General features: G+C 43.6%; 2 protein-coding genes across 5 annotated transcripts in view; both read left to right on the forward strand.

Annotated features, from left to right (window-relative positions):
* The first annotated feature begins 641 nt into the window (after positions 1-641).
* Positions 642-2,108, forward strand: LOC138203181 (leucine-rich repeat-containing protein 30-like). The gene has a single exon (XM_069157884.1). It carries the CDS (start codon positions 958-960, stop codon positions 1,852-1,854), a length of 897 nt encoding a protein of 298 aa, XP_069013985.1. The 5' UTR covers positions 642-957; the 3' UTR covers positions 1,855-2,108.
* Positions 2,109-7,763: 5,655 nt separating this feature from the next.
* The window catches only part of LOC138203184 (receptor-type tyrosine-protein phosphatase mu-like), a 159,714-nt gene continuing 149,000 nt past the window's right edge, over positions 7,764-18,477 (forward strand). For 3 of the 4 annotated variants that reach the window (XM_069157889.1, XM_069157891.1, XM_069157892.1), the window contains exon 1: positions 7,765-8,184. In XM_069157889.1, the coding sequence (XP_069013990.1) occupies positions 8,112-8,184 (73 nt within the window). In that variant the 5' untranslated portion in view covers positions 7,765-8,111. Of the gene's footprint in view, positions 8,185-18,477 lie in introns of all 4 variants that reach the window. The other variant, XM_069157890.1, reaches the window with a different exon arrangement.

Consider the following 18,477-nt stretch of genomic DNA (forward strand, 5'->3'; position numbering starts at 1 on the left):
CTGTGTAAATTGCTGGGGGGAAAGACAAATTTAAAAATGTAAATGCGCTACGGTATATTGTTTCACATAAAGAGAGATTTTCCCCCTCGAGGGCACCATGAGTGAGATTTTGAATAGAGATTTCTAGGAATTTACTGGAATGTTCCATGTCCTTTTGCACTTGAGATTAAACCGGTGCATATCAGTGCATAATACCTCTAAAAACGGTGTCTTTTTTCAGAGATGATAAAGTGTTTTCACGGCTGCCAGCTTGGTGCCATATTTAAGTGGAGACCAAAGAACATGCACAAAGGAGCAGGGGCCGATAAAATGGGAGAAGAGATTGTGGCGAGCCAGATAGTGTGTGTTTTAATATCTGAATCCTTTTGTAAAAATAATTTCAACAATGCTCACAAAAAAATAGAAGGTGTAGCTTCCATTTTACAAGCAAAATAGACGTGGTTATGTACCATGTGTGACAGCATGTGTGAGCCCCAGAGTATTTCTGTGTGTTGGTCTATGAGATCATGGCAGTGACCTCAACTGATTGAGCTTACCCAACATCCTATGCCCAGCCCGGGCCTCGGGCAGTGGGAGGGGGAGCAGGGTGCTATCTGTGGACTTGAGAAGTGACAGGACCAGCTGGGGAATGAAATCCAGTAAGTCAGGCAGTCGGTCTGGGAGACGCAGACCACGAGCCCCCACAGTGCTCTGTTACAGCAGCCTGCTACTCCGCACGGTGAGAAAAACCCAGCCAGGACTTCATGTAACTGCTGCCAAACATCAGGAGTTCTGCTTCAACCAGATACTACAGCGCCACTGGAGCTGATGATGTTCTGCGTGGCAAGGTTCAACAACCCTGGAGATCAATCAGAAGCATTTATCCTTTGCGATCCTCAATGTTCCAAGAGTTTTGTGATTCAGCTGTCATGCTGACATCTTATTATAAGTGCTAAAATCGACAGCACTGCGAGGACGATGGGCGGGAAGCAGTCTCGCAGTTTGTCCAACAAAGAGTTGAACGAGGTGAGCGTGAGTCAAGGGAGGAAGAGCATTAGAGACGAGCAGCCCAGCCTGTCCTCGGCTGCTGAGAGGTTCCGCAGACTCGCCACGGTGCACTTCGGTTACAGCACGTTAAGTCTGGCCATGCGGGGGCTCGGCGAAACCCCCGCTGAGCTGTGGGAGCTGCGAGAGCTTCAGAAGTTAAACTTGTCCATGAACTGCCTGTGCTCTTTGCCCCCTGCCCTGGGCGCCCTGGACAATCTGGTGATTCTCAACTTATGGGGGAACAACCTGTCCAGCCTGCCGCCCGAGATCGGCCTCCTGAAGAGGCTCCGCGTGCTCTTCGCCTGTCGCAACCGCCTCAGCGAGGTCCCCGAGGAGCTGGGCTCCTGCGCCTGCCTGGAGGTGCTCAGCCTGGCCAACAATCAGATCACGGCCCTCCCCGGCAGCCTGGCAGCCATACACAGTCTGACCAAACTCAACCTCAGCCACAACCGCATCGTTCACATCCCCACCTGCGTCTACAGCATGAAGGGCCTGGTCTTCCTCCACCTGGCCTGCAACCGTCTGGAGACCATCGCGGACCAGATCCAGGACCTGGTTAACTTGAAGATCTTCATCGTGGAGGGAAACAGTATACACACGCTGCCTAAGACGCTGTGCTTCCTGGAGTCTCTAGAACTCCTCAACGTTGACTTCAATGACCTGCAAAGTGTGCCGATGGAACTGTACCTACTGAGCCGACTCGGGCGGTTGGCCTGCCACCCGATGGATAAGGGCCTCCATATTATCCATAACCCCCTCCTCAAGCCTATCCAGGAGGTGCTGCAAGGAGGACTAAGTGCTCTTTATAACTACCTCAAGCCCACATGAGGGCCGACCCCTGTGTGTGTGTGTGTGTGTGTGTGTGTGTGTGTGTGTGTGTGTGTGTGTGTGTGTGTGTGTGTGTGTGTGTATGTCTACAAGAGTGTGTTGTAAGGGGATGCTGGCACAAATCTGTCCCTTGGCACGTGGTAGTCATGCTCTGAGTCTTCTGTTACCTCCTACTGTCTGCCTAATATGACTCAAGCCAAAGGACCATTGCTCTGTAATAGTTTTTACTGACTGACAAATAGATTTCCCATTTTTTTATGTAACATAAAATTTTGGATATAAATAAACAACTAGTAGGTACCGTGTCACGTCTAAACATTTGTTGAGGCACAGTAAAGGGGTCAGCACAAGTCGCGCAGCTCACGCAAAAAAATTCACAGGTCTACATTTGGGTGCTGATTACTGGTCAGTTGATCTTGTTGGGCCCGTTGGTGGTGGCGAGGGGGGCAGAGGGGGTAAGTTCAGCTACAGCTCACCATTCTCTTTGTTCAGGTCATAGGGATCGGGTGTGTAAAGTCAGTGGAAAGAAAAGTGGAGAGGGGGCTTAAGATCTGCAACAAAAAAAACAACAAAAAAAAACACAATACACAACACAGCAGAGACTTAGTCTCCGATTTAATGTTGTGCCACTCAATTGGATTAGAGCAGAGCTGCTAATGTTCAGTTATTCAATTTGATTGAGAGAGGCGTTGAACTGCACTGAAAATAATATTTTGTCAACCCAATTCATTTAGATAGGAGGGACAGAATATTAGAAACACCTCTTTAAGTATAACCCAGTGCAGGTCAACAGCACCACAAATAACGATTAATATAAATCAATACTTCTCTCATTTTAGATTGAACAACAGAACATTATAATCCTACTGTATTATACTTAATGCTTCATCTGTCAGTTGTTTCAAGGTTATGGCTGAATGGTGTATATATATATATATATATATATATATATATATACGTGAATGACTAGTTCGTACAGCGTTTGTGTCAACTTTGTTGTCACAGTCAAGGTGACACAAAGATCACATTTTAACCAATCACAGTGAGGGTGGAAAGTGCTGTTGAAAAGACAAAAAAGTGACCTCTGTTGGTTTGTACTTGTTACTACATCAGTCTGAGTGTTAGCGAGCTTGTTGAGTTATCCACTATCTCTCTCTATCTCTCTCTCTCTCTGAGCAATGCTCTCTCTCACACACACACACACACACACACACACACACACACACACATACACACACACACACAACCCATGCATTCATGATAGATGAACCCCTCCTGAATAAGTCTTTGTCCTAGATAATGATCATGGGACATGTTGTCAAATAAAGCACCTATAAAGATATTGCTTCAATGTGAGGGAAATGACCTGGATTCATATGTTGCTGTTACTATTTTAGTACTAATGCAACATACAATGACAGTGTCTGCTCGTGCCATCTATTTCACACCAACTGAACATTATATATTGCCAGAAACAAGTCTCATTCAATTCATGACCTAAAGTAAAGTCTGGGATCCGTTTATGAAATGCAAACAGTCTCTACGGCTAAATAAATCACACAAAAAACACTTCAAGCAATGTGACAACAAATTAAGGTGATCGGCAATCAACCTCGGCGTAGTCAACGGTGCTAACTTGGTGGTCAGCCGTACACCAGGGATCGCCCACGACTGCAGTTAGCAGGCTTTGTAGGATTTGCTGATCCTATTTAATTGCGACGTGCTCCAATAACTTTGTTTTATAATAAGACACTGTGCAACTGGGAGAACGCAGATTGGCACCCGTGTTCTTCATTCCAAGGTATTTTGCATTCATAAGCCAAAGCTTAGAAAACAGTTTAGCATCACTAGCTGCCAGTGACTTCCCATAATGAAGGACAGCTAATCAATCTCGTATTGAGCTTTTGACAATCAAGGCATGGGGATAATCACAATGGAATTAAATGACAAAACCACTGTTGTCTGGCAGCCACATGAGGAGAGACTTAATAAGTGTTTCTTTGGAGTGCAGTTTAAGTTCTATGATTTATTCGGTCACACTGAGACTCCTCACATAGGGTGATGTGATTGGCAATTATTGACAAAGCATTATACTGCTATTTATGTCAATTACAAAGTGTAATTTAGCTCATCATTCCTATATTTAACTGATGTAAACTGTCCCCGCAGGAAGAAATGTGAAGGAAAATGGATTTGCTGAAGGCCAACAGGATTTTTTTCCCCCCCGCTGGTGGTGGCTATCCAGGATGAAATGTCAATATCACCTATTCAGTAACTCTGGATGTTGTTCGGAAATCAGCAGCAGTGAGTCACGGACACAGCGGACCACTGTCACAACCTTTTGAAGCCCAAATACGGAATCTTTTGATCCCGGTCAGGCATCAATTTTGGAGGCACTTCCTCTCTTCCAATCAGTGTAATGTCATGACTTTTCTCTGTATTGCTTTGAGAGCACGATGAAAGTAAGCTTGTGAAAAGGTTACAGGATATTACAAAAAAAAAAAAGCAATTGACGAACATTCAGGATTTTCAGTGATGGACTGGTACATGGGCTTGTTTTTGTTATCACCACACAAGGAGTAGGACAGTGATTCCCAGTCAGCTCCGCTAGTTTGATGAAACAGAAAGTATGATTTGATTAAGAAATATATCCACATTCTGAGTCCAATAAAACATCTGAACAGTATGCAACAGTAAACAATTTTACAATCGTGTGTGAAAAGCAGTTTGCAAGTCTAAATTGTAAAAGATAAAGGTTCTAGACAAAGGTTGAAGTAGGTCACTAGAATGATAAAATGATCCAACTTGTAACCAAAAGTAATAAAAAAAAAGGGTTGAAAGTTTTCAAAAATTTGATAAAAGGTTAACATATAGCTAAAGGTGATGGATAAACTGTATTTTTTTTTCTTCACCCAACCCCTCCTACCCTCCTTCGCACATGGATTACATCGTCACTCTTTATACTTGATCATAACCTTCTTCTTCGACCTGGGTCGTCACGGTGGCGACGGCAAAGGGCACCTTCTGCGTATCTCTCTGACGCCAACGGCTTTGACAAAGGCAGTACCTCTCACCTGGGGAATGGACAACTGGCTTTGATCCTTCCTCCTGATCTACAGACACCTCAACGCTTTTTCTACCGCTGCGATGATGTTGGCGGTGACTCTTCTCTCCGGCGACCCTCTGAATATCCAGGAGGCTGAGTGTCCTATGTAGAGACTTACCTGCAAAGCCCACGCAGACCACCACAATGGGGTCGCTGCAGCGTTCTATCGGTGCCTTTCTCCATCCCTCTGCTAGTTTGAGACCTCTTATGCTCGTGGGCCTCCTCTGTTTGGTTTTCCGAGGGGACAACGATTTCCGACAGAGCCACTTGCTCACAATAGTCAGAATGGCGTTAAGACCAAATCTGACCTGACTGTCGTCCTCGCAATGTGTTTTAGAAATTTCAGCCGCTTCCCCGAAAGAACTTTTAGCTACCGATGATGAGCAAAAAAAAAAAAAAAACTTGACTAAAATGACCTAAATATTGACAGTTCAACTGCATGAAGAAATGGTTGTTATGTCCATTTTTACGTGTGTGATAAATAACATCCAGTTTTAAAATCAATTTAAATGTGGGACGTGATTGGTGGTGCCGTTTAACGGGTTGTTGTTGTTTTTTTTTGGCTGTGAGGGTGCATCACACCACAAGGGAATCACTGCAGTGGGATAGGATATATTCGTTGAACATGACTTGAGACTGTGTTTATGGCGAACCACTGAAACACACCCTCCAAAAAACGCACACTCACAAACGCGCTCGCGTTCCCTCTCCGTGCATTTGTAAGCGCAAACAATGATGCTATCCGTTCGCTCCTCTATCCAATCACAGGAGTTTACATTCTCCCCAATTCCCATGATAGCGCTGCTCAGACCGGCATTCATCCATTCCTGGCAACATAACCGTGGCAGCCAAGACAATACCTAAACACCACAAAGAGACGTGAGGCATTTCTGTGAAATGCTGCAGACGTTGTTTGTGTACTTGCGTGGAAAAAAAAACACAAACAACTGGAGCCATATATCCTTGACAAGAGGAGGTCATTTACAAACTAAATGTAGACCCATGTCAATCTGCCTGCATTTTAATTAGCCACGAAAACTGCTGCTACAAGTAAAATCGCCATGTGTGTTTATGCATGCAAAAACAATAAGGGAATGACATTGGCTGACTTTGTCATTAGTTGCTCCTCCACCCCACTGTTTGATACAGCAGCGGAAAAATATCCCAGCGTTGTTTGCACTTGCAGTCTCAGATAAGACTAATTTTGAACAAATATTTGCATATATTAAAGCGAAGCACCATTATTGATTCACAGAAGCTGGGGGAAAAAAAACATGTGATGATGCCGTCCTATTTTTTTTTAATTTTTTTTTAGGTCAACTAATGAAGTCCTCTTGAATGTCAGTCTGGGTTTCCCTTTAATAGGATGAATGCCTGAATGTGATCAGAAAGGACACACAAGGCGAAATAGGAATCCGTATGGTGAAGATATTCATTTAATAAGTTACGTAAAATGAAGGTGTCAAGTTGAGCGTAGCTTATTTAGCGTTGCGATTAAATAAATGACCTCCAAGGATTTATATTCATATTTGGCAAAAAAAAAAAAAAAGGATTTAACCAGTGGTGAACATATGTCTGATATTTTTGCATTACATTCTGGTGCCAACTGAGTTTACCTATAATTTAACTTCTCTAACAGGCAGACATTAGATTCAATGACAAAACATAACCAAATTGACACCCAAACCAAGAACTTTTCCTAAACCTGACCATGTGATTTGCGGTAATGTTTTGGTATATTAGGAAGCGTTGTCTTTGTATTGGGTGTATAATGATGTAGTTTGAAGTTGTTTTTTCTGTATCTTGGAAACATTTAGTGTATTGAGGAACCATCACATGGTCTTCATCTGCAGATGGAGACTAATTGTTTTGAGTTATTCATGTTTTTTTTCCCTCAAACATCTATAACGGTGATCTAATGATCGCCTTCGCTACCTGCCAAAGGTAGGAAAAGGAAAACCAGAGGTTCTTGTACAGTCTTAACAGAAATGTGATGGCAATTGTGTAATCACAGGGTTTAGACCATAATGCTGTGGTTTTGGTCGTGGAGGCCTTTTACAGCTTCCAAAACACTGTTTTACCAGTTTGGCACTTCTTGACCTTTCCTGACCCGAGCTGTAAATCATGCAAATACAAATTATTTTCTTAAGGTCTCTATTGGTCATCGGCGTTGACAGTACTTCTTACACAGCGCCACTGTCCCAAATCACAGATACGTCGACTTAATCTCCTATTTTAGAGTGTTTAAACAGTTTGTCCCCAAGAGATTTAATAAGGAGACAGATCTGTAGGTTAACGCCGCTATATTTTGTAGGCCAATAAGAGGACTATACCGATTCAACGTGAAACATCCTTATCTAACGTAACAACAGCGCTTTGTGAGTTTTAAGTAGCCTATTTTGTTCATTAAATGTTCCAAGTCCAGTTTGTTGCAAAAAGGTTTCCACGTCATGTTTTCGTATTTTTTTTTAAATAGGCCGTAACCCATTTAAAGGGAAGCAAAATGATGATTTTGCAGTTGCAATCATTACATTTCTTTTTGGACCCCAACGCGATGAGGAAATAAAGGCAAGATTGAACAAAGTAGCGGTTTGTTTTAACTCCCCGCAGGTACTTTACACAGCCACTACTTGACTTCTACTAACTCCAGTCCTCGCAGCTGTTCCCAACGAACAGTCAGACAGCAGGAGGAGGAGGAGGAGGAGGAGGAGGGGACACCTCCGCCTGTCCTCTCGCTCACTGGCGGGGGGGGGGGGGCTCACACGTGCCCTCTACCGGCCAGACGGCGCGCGCGCGCGCAGCCGCCGCTCTCCCGGAGCTGCCGGACCAACTCAATCCAAGGCGTAATTCAGGAATCAGGACTCTCACTCACACACACACACACACACACGCATTCCTCCTCCAAGTGTGGAGCAAGCCGGCAAGGAGCAGCCGTGTGTCGGCGACAGTCTCCTCTCACTCCCCGACAGCGCGCCAAGGGACCGGAGGGGCAGGGCGAAAGGCACTTTTAGATTTTGCGCTCCTGAAAAGTAGAGGTAGGGATTCAAGTTCCGGCGAAGAGAGGGAGAAGAGTTGGCCAGTTAACCCCGCGGCTGGAGGGAGGAAGTGGAGGGGTGGGGGGGGGGGTTAACGCTACGACGGCGCCGCCGACATGGATAAAGTTATCAATTGCTTGTTTGCTGCGATAACCCTGCTGTTGTCCGCCCGAGGGGAAGTTTTTAAAGGTAAGGACGATCCCTTGGAGACGTATGTAGGTAGCGAGCATATGCTTTGTGCTTTTATTTTTTTTTTTTTTTAATTATAATTTTTTTTTTTTTTAATTTTTTTTTTTATAACGCCACAGCCGGGGCACGAAGCGGAGAGGAAATGCACTTAAAACGAGTTTGCCCACTATATTTTTTTTTTTTTGACTGATAGTTTTAAGTCTGTAATTATTTTTTTTGGACGGTTGTACATTTGAGCCAACGCGAAAGTAATGTTGCAGCCGATGAGGGTAAAAAACCGTGAGACGAACGAGCTTCAAACGTGAATTTTTTTTTGCTCGCGTATTATTTTCCAATTGCCTGAATTTGACCTGCGACGGCACTCGGATTTAGCGGCGGGTTTACGGTTGCTTTCACCTTTTTTTTTTTTTGGTCCTCGGCGTGCGCAAAAGCGAGCAAGGTGCGCTTGCGGGAGCCGCTCTGCGGCTGTAAACGCCACCGTTCATGACAACAAGTTGAATGAGTTCGGTATTTGCGCCTAACTTTATCTTGATAAGTTGTTGTCTAATGTGATTAACCTCAAGGGATTCGCGCACCGACGTGTCACACTCGCTGCGCGCTATTGTTGCACGACGGGGCGTTAAGCCCGACGACGACAACACCGTGTCATTATTCCAAACCCTGAAGTCGATGGTCAATTAAAAAGGTGAAAATGTTTGCCCGGACTCCGATTTCGGTCACTTTCAAGTGTAGTTCCCTGATTGACATACCTAGTTTGAATAATATTTGGTGCGTAACGCTCTTCGTTTTCGATTTGTTTGGTTTGGTTTTAAGAGCAAAAAAAACAAAAAAAAACAATTCAAACTTCTGTTAATAATATCGCATTTCGCGTGTAGTTTGTGTTAGCAGATATTCGCTTTCCATTTCTATTCATGTTCTACATTTTAAAGGAATGGATGTGCACTTCGTGTTTCCGTAGGACTGTCTGTGTGCAGTCCGCGCGCCGCAAAGGCTATTTTAATGAAACGAATTAGTTATAAAAGTTCATATTTACGCTTTCACTTTGGTTGTGCTGCGTTTTCGGCTGTGAACGTGAAGAAGTGTTTCCATGCTCCTTTTTCTTCTGAGTTTGACTTTTTTTTTTTTAAATTTATTGTCTCAGCGTTTGACTGATTTGAATGCAAATTCTTCTCCTCGTAAATGCGAACGCAACTCTCGAATTAATAGTCTTCATTCATAAGTCGCTTCGGCTGCAGTTAGTCTATTCAAAAAGTTTAGGAATTACTATCGGATAGTGATTTCACTTATGAGAACGACTCGATTCATCGCGCAGACTTTCACCTCCCGTGTAATGACCGGAGGTCGTCCGAAGGGACTCGACATTCAGACTCTAAATGAGCCCCTCCCGGGCTTCTCTCCGCCGTCTCCACATCGGCATTATCTATGTGGGGGAAAAAAAAAAAGGCACATTAGCCCATATTCATGCCAATCAATGTATGGACAATGAGTGTCCAGTCTGAGGGCAATCCATACTGCCTGCGCAATTAGACCTGCATTTGTAAAATTCATAAACGAGTGGAATAGACTGATTTGATCTCTGAATGACTTCATATGCTGCTTAAACTCTGAGGGAGGGGAGTGTGTTGGGCAAGTTGGTGTGTGTGTGTGTGTGTGGGGAGGGGGCTCCAGGTTTTCTTGGATGCTGTGGGGATTCACCAGACAGCTTGATGTGTTTTCAGAGCGCCTGTTGGGGGCAGCATGGCACACACATAATATGATTCCCAGATGAGGAAGTCGAGCCGCTGAGAGTGGCCTGCCACCGTTCAGACACACAGATCGGCATTCACGCACACTTTGGAAACTGTTTGTGTCGGCGCTGTGACAAAAGTGTGCACAACTACAACAGAAACCACTAAGCTGCAGAATATCCACTGCTTTATTTTACCTTTTTTTTATGTGGCTGTACGTCTCCAGACTGTTTTTTTTTATAGAGGAGATCTGGCACAGTCGGAGACCTACCGAAGACCTTTCGAGCATTTGATGGTAAACAAAGAGCTTTTTTTTTTTTTTTTATCAAGCAGTATCAACACCACGGGTCAATTTTAGCAACAGAGAACTCTCTTACCCTGCAGCTCAAAGTAGTTCCAGTCCATTTTTTTAGTGCGAGGTTTATCAGTCTTGCCCGCTGGCAAACCGCGGGAGTGGGGAGATTTATGGGAGTGGGCTGCACTGCGGGGGCTCCCGGTGGTGCCGAAACCATCGATAAATGTGCTCCTAATTGCATGAGTGCGTGTGTAAATATGTAAACCAGGAAGAAATCAATTGGACGTATTTTACTCTCCCCCCCCCCGGCCGGGGTGACGGATTAGCCACACACGGATGGAGCGGTAGAGGCTAAATATGAGCCTGTGCATGTGGCAGTGGGGAGGGAGGGAGGGAGGGAGGGGGGGGTGCATTTGTTATGGATGTGATAACAGCTCATGTGATAATTAGATCACTGAGGTAACCAGAGCACCAGTCCACTTCGGCGTGTATAGTATCAGCACCTTGTGACTGTGCAGCCTCAATTTGATCACACACACACACACACACACACACACACACAACGGCCCTTTGGAAGTCTTTTAATTTAAGAAGAAATAACCTCAAACCGACTCCATAATCAGAGTCACGCTGTATTAGCTTCACCTCATTCCTTCGTAAACTTGTTTGTGCACCTGCTTATCTGCTTTCAGAGGCACGCTACAGATGAACTGCTCTTTTGTTACATTCCCTCCCCGTTGCTTTCACAATGCCCGCTGGATGCTCCAAGTTCAGCGAGAAAGCAAAAAATAAAAACCCCCCAGTATAAATCACTTGTTGTGTATGGCCAGTGCTTGTGTTTTCTACATTATGGGGACAGTTTTTTTTTTTTTTTTTTTTTTTTTCCTTCCAGAAGGCCAGGCCTTTGATATCTATACTCTGTCTTTTGACCGAGCACATTAAATTCCAGGGAGCTGAGTCCTTTGTTATGTTTACCACCTTTTTCCAGCAGCCATAAAACCTGCCTTGTTTTCTGATAGGGGTGAGCCGTGTGCTGAGAATAATGCTCATGCCTGGAGTGCAGAGCTGTAGTTTGTCACCGGCGGAGTGACTGCCGCTGATAGAGTCCTGGTTGACCGATCCTGATTGCCATCCAAGCTGTGACTAAGGAGTGAAACAACACATTGGCTGCTTGGGAAGATAAACAGCACTTCATTTGAAGTCTGGCAATAATTTAGATAGTTTTTCACTCATGAAATGTTTATTTTTTTCCCCCCTCCTCTTCCCCCAGCTGATTCAGATTTAATAGAGACTTTTCCGAAAGGTGTCCTGAAGGGTGGCAGTTTCCTTTGTGTGAGCCAGTGGAGAATGAAATTAAATATGCATGTGATTTTTCTTCTTTTTTTTTTTCTTCTTAAATACGATGGCTTCAACTAATGTTGAAGGAGGAGAAAAAAAGCGCTCCATGGTGATTGATGATAGTACAAAGCAGAAAGTGAGGTGTCTACATTCTTCTGTAACTTTGCTTTTCAGACACTTTTATTATGATGATAATGAAGGCAGTGGAAACACATGGATTTACTGAAGCTGTTCAAACACTGCGGGTACATGTGTGACTTCCGAGAAAAGGGTCCGCTGAGTTTGTCAGCCGAGCTGTCTTAAGACTGATCATTGCTGTTAGACATGGAGGGGGGGGGGGGTGTCACTTTAAAAACCTAAACTTGAAGAACTTGGAAATATTAAGAGCTGCTGTACAGACTTAGACCATCGTTTGAAGTCGCTAGACTGGCAGTATTATCCATGTTTCACTTGTAGAGTTGGTCTAACTTACTACTTCGTGTAAAAAATGAAAGTCAGTGCAGTCTGATGTCTCTTGGTACAATATTTAAATACCTTATTTACATAGTATCCGGTCCATCTGACAGCCAATGGCAGACAACAGTGCAAAGAACTCTGTACTTTACTGTTTAAAAGCACTCTCCTAACAGCTGGGAAGTCTTCTTCAACGCACAGATTACTGGTCAAATAGTGACATATCACATCAAGATATCAAAACCAACCACATTAGAAAATAAAAATGACTTATTGATGCATGAGCAGCAAAGGTCCAGATCTTATGTCAATGTCTCAGATTTAAAATGAACGCTGTCTTTCTAAACATAAGACCCAAACCAGGAGTTTGCCTCACAGAAGAGAAGGTTATCTAACATTTTGCCTTTCTTATTACTCACTGTATCAGAATAAGAATATGTTGCATTCTGATAAAAAAGGACACGGTTTGACATATTGTTCAGTTTTATGGGAAAAGTCAGCCTCTGTTCTCTGGAAGTGGCCAAAAGTGATTCTAGGAAATGAAGGTAATCAGTTACTGAAGTCCAAGTCAACACATAAACAACACTTCATCACAAAATGATTCCAGAGTTGCATTTAAAACCAGATTGATGATGCAGAGCGGTACACGTGTAGCCAACAGTGGACCTTTCCTTGAATTCAGGCAGCAGGTAGCTGAACGTCCTCCACTAAAACACATCTGTACAGGTTTGTCTGTGCAAGCAGCTTAATGACACCCATATTTATATTTGTAGCGACCTCTAGTGGTCATAGTAATTATGAGAGGAGCAAAGTAGAAGGGAAAAGGTTGGGGCTGGTTGGATGAGACTGCCATGTGTCATTGTTGACTTTTTTTTTTTTTTTAAGTTGTGTGCAAGTTAAATTAGCTAACGTATTTAACTTGCATCACATACGCAAGTTACGTAACAAACAAACTTATTTTAACCACCATAACAATAAAGGCCCAATATGCCTCATGCTGGTTGTTGTTGTGGCAAATTACCTATTATTGTTTTGACTCAAGGAGGCGTTGGTCCAACAGAGGGCGCTGAAAAAAACTCGTATGCTGTTTTGCGAGTCAATGGAAATGGACAAATTTTGTTTTGAGTTTGAAAATCAGACCTGGATATGTCCTGCTGCAACCTTTATTATATTGAACTCGTCGGGAAAACAAACTGGAATTTAATAGCAGTGGTTTTAGCCCTAATATGTTAAAAGCAAAGTGCAGTCTGAATTTGCACAGTGATGCTTTTTTTTTTTTTTAGGTGTGTGTGTGTGTGTGTGGGGGTTTAGGGGGGGGCACCAAACTAGCACATTAGATCTAAAATCATAAGGTGATTTATGGTTTGGAGGTGTTTAACTTCAGCAGAGAACTGCACCTTTTTATTTTATTTATTTTTTTTTTTTTAGATGGAGCTAGTGAATGAAACGCACGATAATTGAGTCGGATCACTGACCTGGCGGGTCAGGGACATTCCACTGTTGACCATAAAAACCTCTTTGGGAGCTTTCACTATATATTTAAGATCATTGTTCTGCTGATTGCGCTGAAATCTGGGGACTACGTGCAAAAAAAAAAAAAAAAAAAAAAGGCTATGTTTTCTATACTGTTCATCCAAAATGACTAAGTGAAGCTCAAATTAAAGCTGAAAGCGCAATAGCGTATTGAGTTAAAGTGCTGGGGTACGCAGCCAACACAACAACAACAACAACAACAGCAAACACGTGACTGTGCAAGTACTCGCGGATTGCACTGGAAGTGTTCAAATTGGCCTATCGTGAGCACTTTCAAGCGAAAGAAAGTGAATAAAATGCTGCCACGCAATGTCTACCAACGTGGTTCATCGTCTTCATATCCCTGGAGTGCCACTCCGCATTCAATCATTAGCTGTTGATTCGCAAGTGATTTTATTTACCTTCTTGAGAGGCAGTAATAGTTTTGAAGTTCGCTCTCGAGGCGGCCGATGCGGCTGCGTTATCTGGGAGCTCTGCAGCGGAATGATAATGTCTGGAGATGCGACTGTGCGAAGGGTGTCGGACAAACAGAGATGCTCTAATTATACACAGCTCCTTCTTCGAATGAAGAGGATAAAAGCTAATGAATCGCACACAGGCCAGCGCAGGGGCTGCCTAATGAAGAGGGAAGGAGGGGAGTTGTTGTGGGGGGGGGGGTGTTTGTGTGCATGTATGCTCTTCACCATGTCTAAAAAATAATAATAAAAAAGAAATACAAAAAAAAAAAATCCCTGTCGGAAAAACAACAACTTACTATGCAGCGGATCGTGTTTACAGAAGTGTGCATTCGTTGTAGGTGGCTCGGTGAATCCAGGCGCTGGAAATTTTCACTAATTAATGCTCCAAGGGTCTCAATTGTTATTAATGGTGACGAGGAGGGAGGAAGAGGAGGAGGAGAAGGAAGAGGAGGGGAACGAGGGAGGAGTAGGGGAAGCAGTTTAAATCAGGACATTTACAGTGCGTTTGTTCAGCTAGGCCTTCTTTGCGTACCACGTCGGGTGTCTGCTCACTTTTACTCGTTTTTCAAACACCAGAAAGTCGATTCCTCCGGCTGCGAGATTCTGTGACAAATGACTGGCGGTCGCACAAGTGGTGTCACATTCAGATTGAATTGACCCCGACCCTGGCACAATTCCTCATGTATTTTTTTTTAATTTAAAATTTTTTTTTTTTTTTACAAACCTGCCGTTCAATCAGCTGGATCTATTCAGCATTGTCGCCCATAACCCAGGGGTTATTAAGGGAATCGAAATTGATTCTGATAGAGCACGCGTTGATGTGATTTGGTTCAGGTGAGCGTCTAGCCTTGACCTGAAACTTCATTTCAAATCTGTTAAAAAAACAACAACAAAAAAATACAGCAAAAAAAACCAACACTCCCGCTGCTGCTTCGGCGCCGCAGTCACGCAGTTCAGACTTTTTTTTATTTTGTCTTGTATTTTTACTGTAATTTCATGAATAACTCAAGTTGCCTCCTTCATGTGACAAGTGCACTTGCTAACATGGAGGAGACTCTGTTTCATGCCAAAAAGCTGTCTGGTGTAGGTTGCTGCTGCTGCTGCTGCTGCTGCTGCTCACGCACAGGGTGGTAGTGTAGGTGGTGGCAGCGGGAAGAGGAGGAGGAGGAGGAGGAGGAAGAGGGTGGGGAGGTGCTGCTACTTCTGTTTCACCTTGTCTCCTGTTAGTTATTAGGCTTCTGTCAAGGCTCAAGCAGTGGGCAGGTGTATATCCCTTTCCCTTCCTCCTCTTCGTCTCCCCATCCGGGCCTTATGAGTATAACCGGGGGCAAAATTCTCCATTACTGTCGGTCTGAATCTGCTGCCGTCACATTAGCGCACGTCACCGAGTCATTAATGCATTAGGCCTTGTTTGAGTGCCAGTTATTTGCATTGGCTTCTACACTTTCCTATTTGCCCTTGTGCTAAAAGCTGCCTCGGCTGAACCTATTGACCACTTAACTGTTCAATAATGAAGCAATCCCCGAGGATGAGTTAGGGCTCAGTGGTCCTGTTGAATAGTAGTTATCAGCACGTGAAAAGACATGAACTATACAGTGTATTTTAATGGTGTTTTTTAAGGGGGACATGTGGCAAAATTCAGCTGTTATTTACCTATTTGACAGGATGTTTTTTAAAAAAAAAAATTTTATGCAGAGGCATCCCTCTGGCATATGATCGCACAACTAACAGTCAAGTACCATTATCCACCCTTATCCTCCACTTCTTCCTCCCAAAGCAGAATGCACCTGATTATACTCCTATCGGTCACACTCCGGCGCCTATTTGCAGGCTGTTATCTGTTTGCGGTGGAGACTCCTCGGGGAAGCATGCAGCCGATAAGAGACTGTTGTTCTGTAAACAGCCCTCTGACCTCCGCAGGCTGTGGCGCTTGGCTCCTTTTCAGATGGGTCTCTTTTGTATTGGCCCCTAAGCACAAACCTCCGCATGACTGATTCCCCGGGGGAGGTTTAATGGCATTACTGTACGCTCTGCACCGCGCAGGGTGGTCACTTTGGAGCTGTCAAAGCCGGTGGGGGTGTGTGTTTGTGTGTGTGTGTGTGTGTACACCTGTGTGTACGTGTGTGTGTGTGTACCTTCAAAAAGAACAGAGAAGGAGGGAGAGTCAGCTGCTGGGAACGATGCAGGAGAAGAGATGCGCTGTTGTTTCGTGCTTAAACATTCGGAAAATGAGGACGATAATGTGAATGAACCTTTTATTCCCTCTGAACTCGAGGTAGCGTGGGAACGGAAACGGCTGATGCGGTCGTGTTTTCCTTTTAATGTCAATCAAGGTTTTAGTTTTTTTTTTTTTTAAACCAAGTAGCACACCTCCTATCACGACATAAATCATATTCTCACTTGTCGTCGTCCCAGTGACAGTCTGTTAATTCACTGAAATCTGACCTCGGTCAAGTTTATTAACAGCTCTTCTGGGGACAACTGTCCTCTACTGTACGTGATCTGTGCCACCGATGTCAGTTCAGTTTGTAGCGCATTTCCTCGTTTAATCTGCCAACGTGCCAGAGCAAATAATGCACTGCAAATCAGCCGCCACGGGCTGTACCACGGCAAACTGTTGTACTAAGTCATTTTGGTGTTAAACACTGCTTCATCGAAACGACACACAGCTGCGGGGCCCGCGTTGAAGAACGGAGCAAACGCGAAACAATAACTGGAAAAGATGATGCGTGGCTGGAAGCTTGACTCCCACCCTGTAATCACAGTTTGTCACGCTAAAGAAATTACAGGGCACAGGAGTCATTAGAAGTGTGTGTGGGGGGGGGGGGGGGGTGGGGGTGGTGAAGCTCGGCATTGCAAACGGAAATAAAGTTGAAAACACATGTTTTTTGGGGGGAATAATGCACATCTAAATAAATAAACCGGTGAAAACCGGACTAGTTGATGGCAATGATGGCACGCGGCCGGCCGGGAGGATGGATTCGCTCGATCCGGGATGCCTCCCAGTCGTAGCGGTATCGGGGCGAGGAGAAGGAGTGATTAATGTGGAAAGCCTCGAAGCATCGGTTGGTCTTTCAGCAGCGTTATCGTCAATCCGGCTGCCTCGGTGTGTCGCACATCGTCGCAAATAGCGCGAGACTTAAAACTAATTACAATAGAATTAGCCAGACATGTTTATTATGACTTTAAGAAACCGTCATATTAAAGTAAAACAATCCTACTTGGTTGAAATTTTTATTTTGAGTGCAGCTTTTTTTTTGTACATTTCAGCCTCGGGGGGGGAGGAGGGGGGGGAGGGCTTTCAGCTAAAACACTCTGAACACAGTGTGAATATTGTCTTGCAGTGTGAATACCATTGCCCACCGCTGAAGCAGTGGTTTGACAAAAATGCAAACATATCTTTTTCCTTGTTCTACTAAGTCTTTGAGCAACTCCCTGGGCTAACAGAGGATTTCCCTCATGCCGTTCCCAGATCTCTAAATGGGGCATTATTCATAATAGGATCCCAGCTGAGGGTAGCCTGTAGAGAAAGATTTACAAGAAGAGACACGGACAAGTAGAAAGCCAGCGCAAAATAGGTTTCTCTGCTTTATCGCCACATACGTGCGTTTGACCAAATCTAAACTTGGTGCTTGCTTCAGTTCAAATGATTTGAATCGGCACTCTTTATTGTGGCTCTAGGTGAGTGTGATGCGAGCTAATATAGCTACATGAAAGAAATGGAAAGTAAGGACAACAAGTCTTTGACTTTTAAACCTAGACCACAGCTACATAAAAAAAAAACACACTAATTGAGACAAAGGAGAGTCTTTGACTAATAAAACGAAATATTATTACATCTTTTATTTAATTGTCTTTGCTTGTCATAGTTTTAGCGCATGTACCTCTGATTTACATATGCAAAATGATTGCAATCTTTTACTGTGCTTCCAGCTGTAATTCCGATGGCTGCTGGTTAGCTTATTGCTCGCTAATATAGCCTACATCAAAGGATCTGAAAAGAAATGAAAAAAAACAAAAAAACAGAACAACTTAACGTTAGATATTTTCTATAGCTTGTTAGTGGTTTACTTGGAAATTTAATTTGGCATGTTGTAAGCATTGATAGTCTTTTTTTTCAGAGGCCTCGGTTTCTTACCGTAACTCTGGCAGTAACCTAATGTAATATTTCTATGACCAGCAATATAATAGTTACATAAATTGTAATATATTACATTTTGCTTGCTTTCGCCGAGCTAATGCCATTGTTTAACTGCTCATAAAAAAAATGAGCTGTGATTTCTTAATCACCTTTGACTATCTGATTTCAACATTAAACATATGAGGCCATTTGGATGCAGGCCTCTTTTCTTCTGAACTTAAGAGTTTTAGTTCAGTGTAATACTTTTTATACCAGCCACCTACTCGTTGGCTTTTCCAGGAACGCTTGCAGTATTTTGTCATAATCTGAACATTTATACCCGCAGTGAAAAAACTAAAATCAATGTGT

The sequence above is a fragment of the Embiotoca jacksoni genome, unplaced genomic scaffold (genome assembly GCF_022577435.1).
Source record: "Embiotoca jacksoni isolate LCO1_2020_lvr unplaced genomic scaffold, fEmbJac1.0.p SCAF_22, whole genome shotgun sequence".
Lineage (NCBI taxonomy): Eukaryota > Metazoa > Chordata > Actinopteri > Embiotocidae > Embiotoca > Embiotoca jacksoni.

Bases quoted from the DNA above. Each gene is read 5' to 3' on its own strand.
- LOC138203181 (XM_069157884.1), top strand. From the start codon at position 958: ATGGGCGGGAAGCAGTCTCGCAGTTTGTCCAACAAAGAGTTGAACGAG.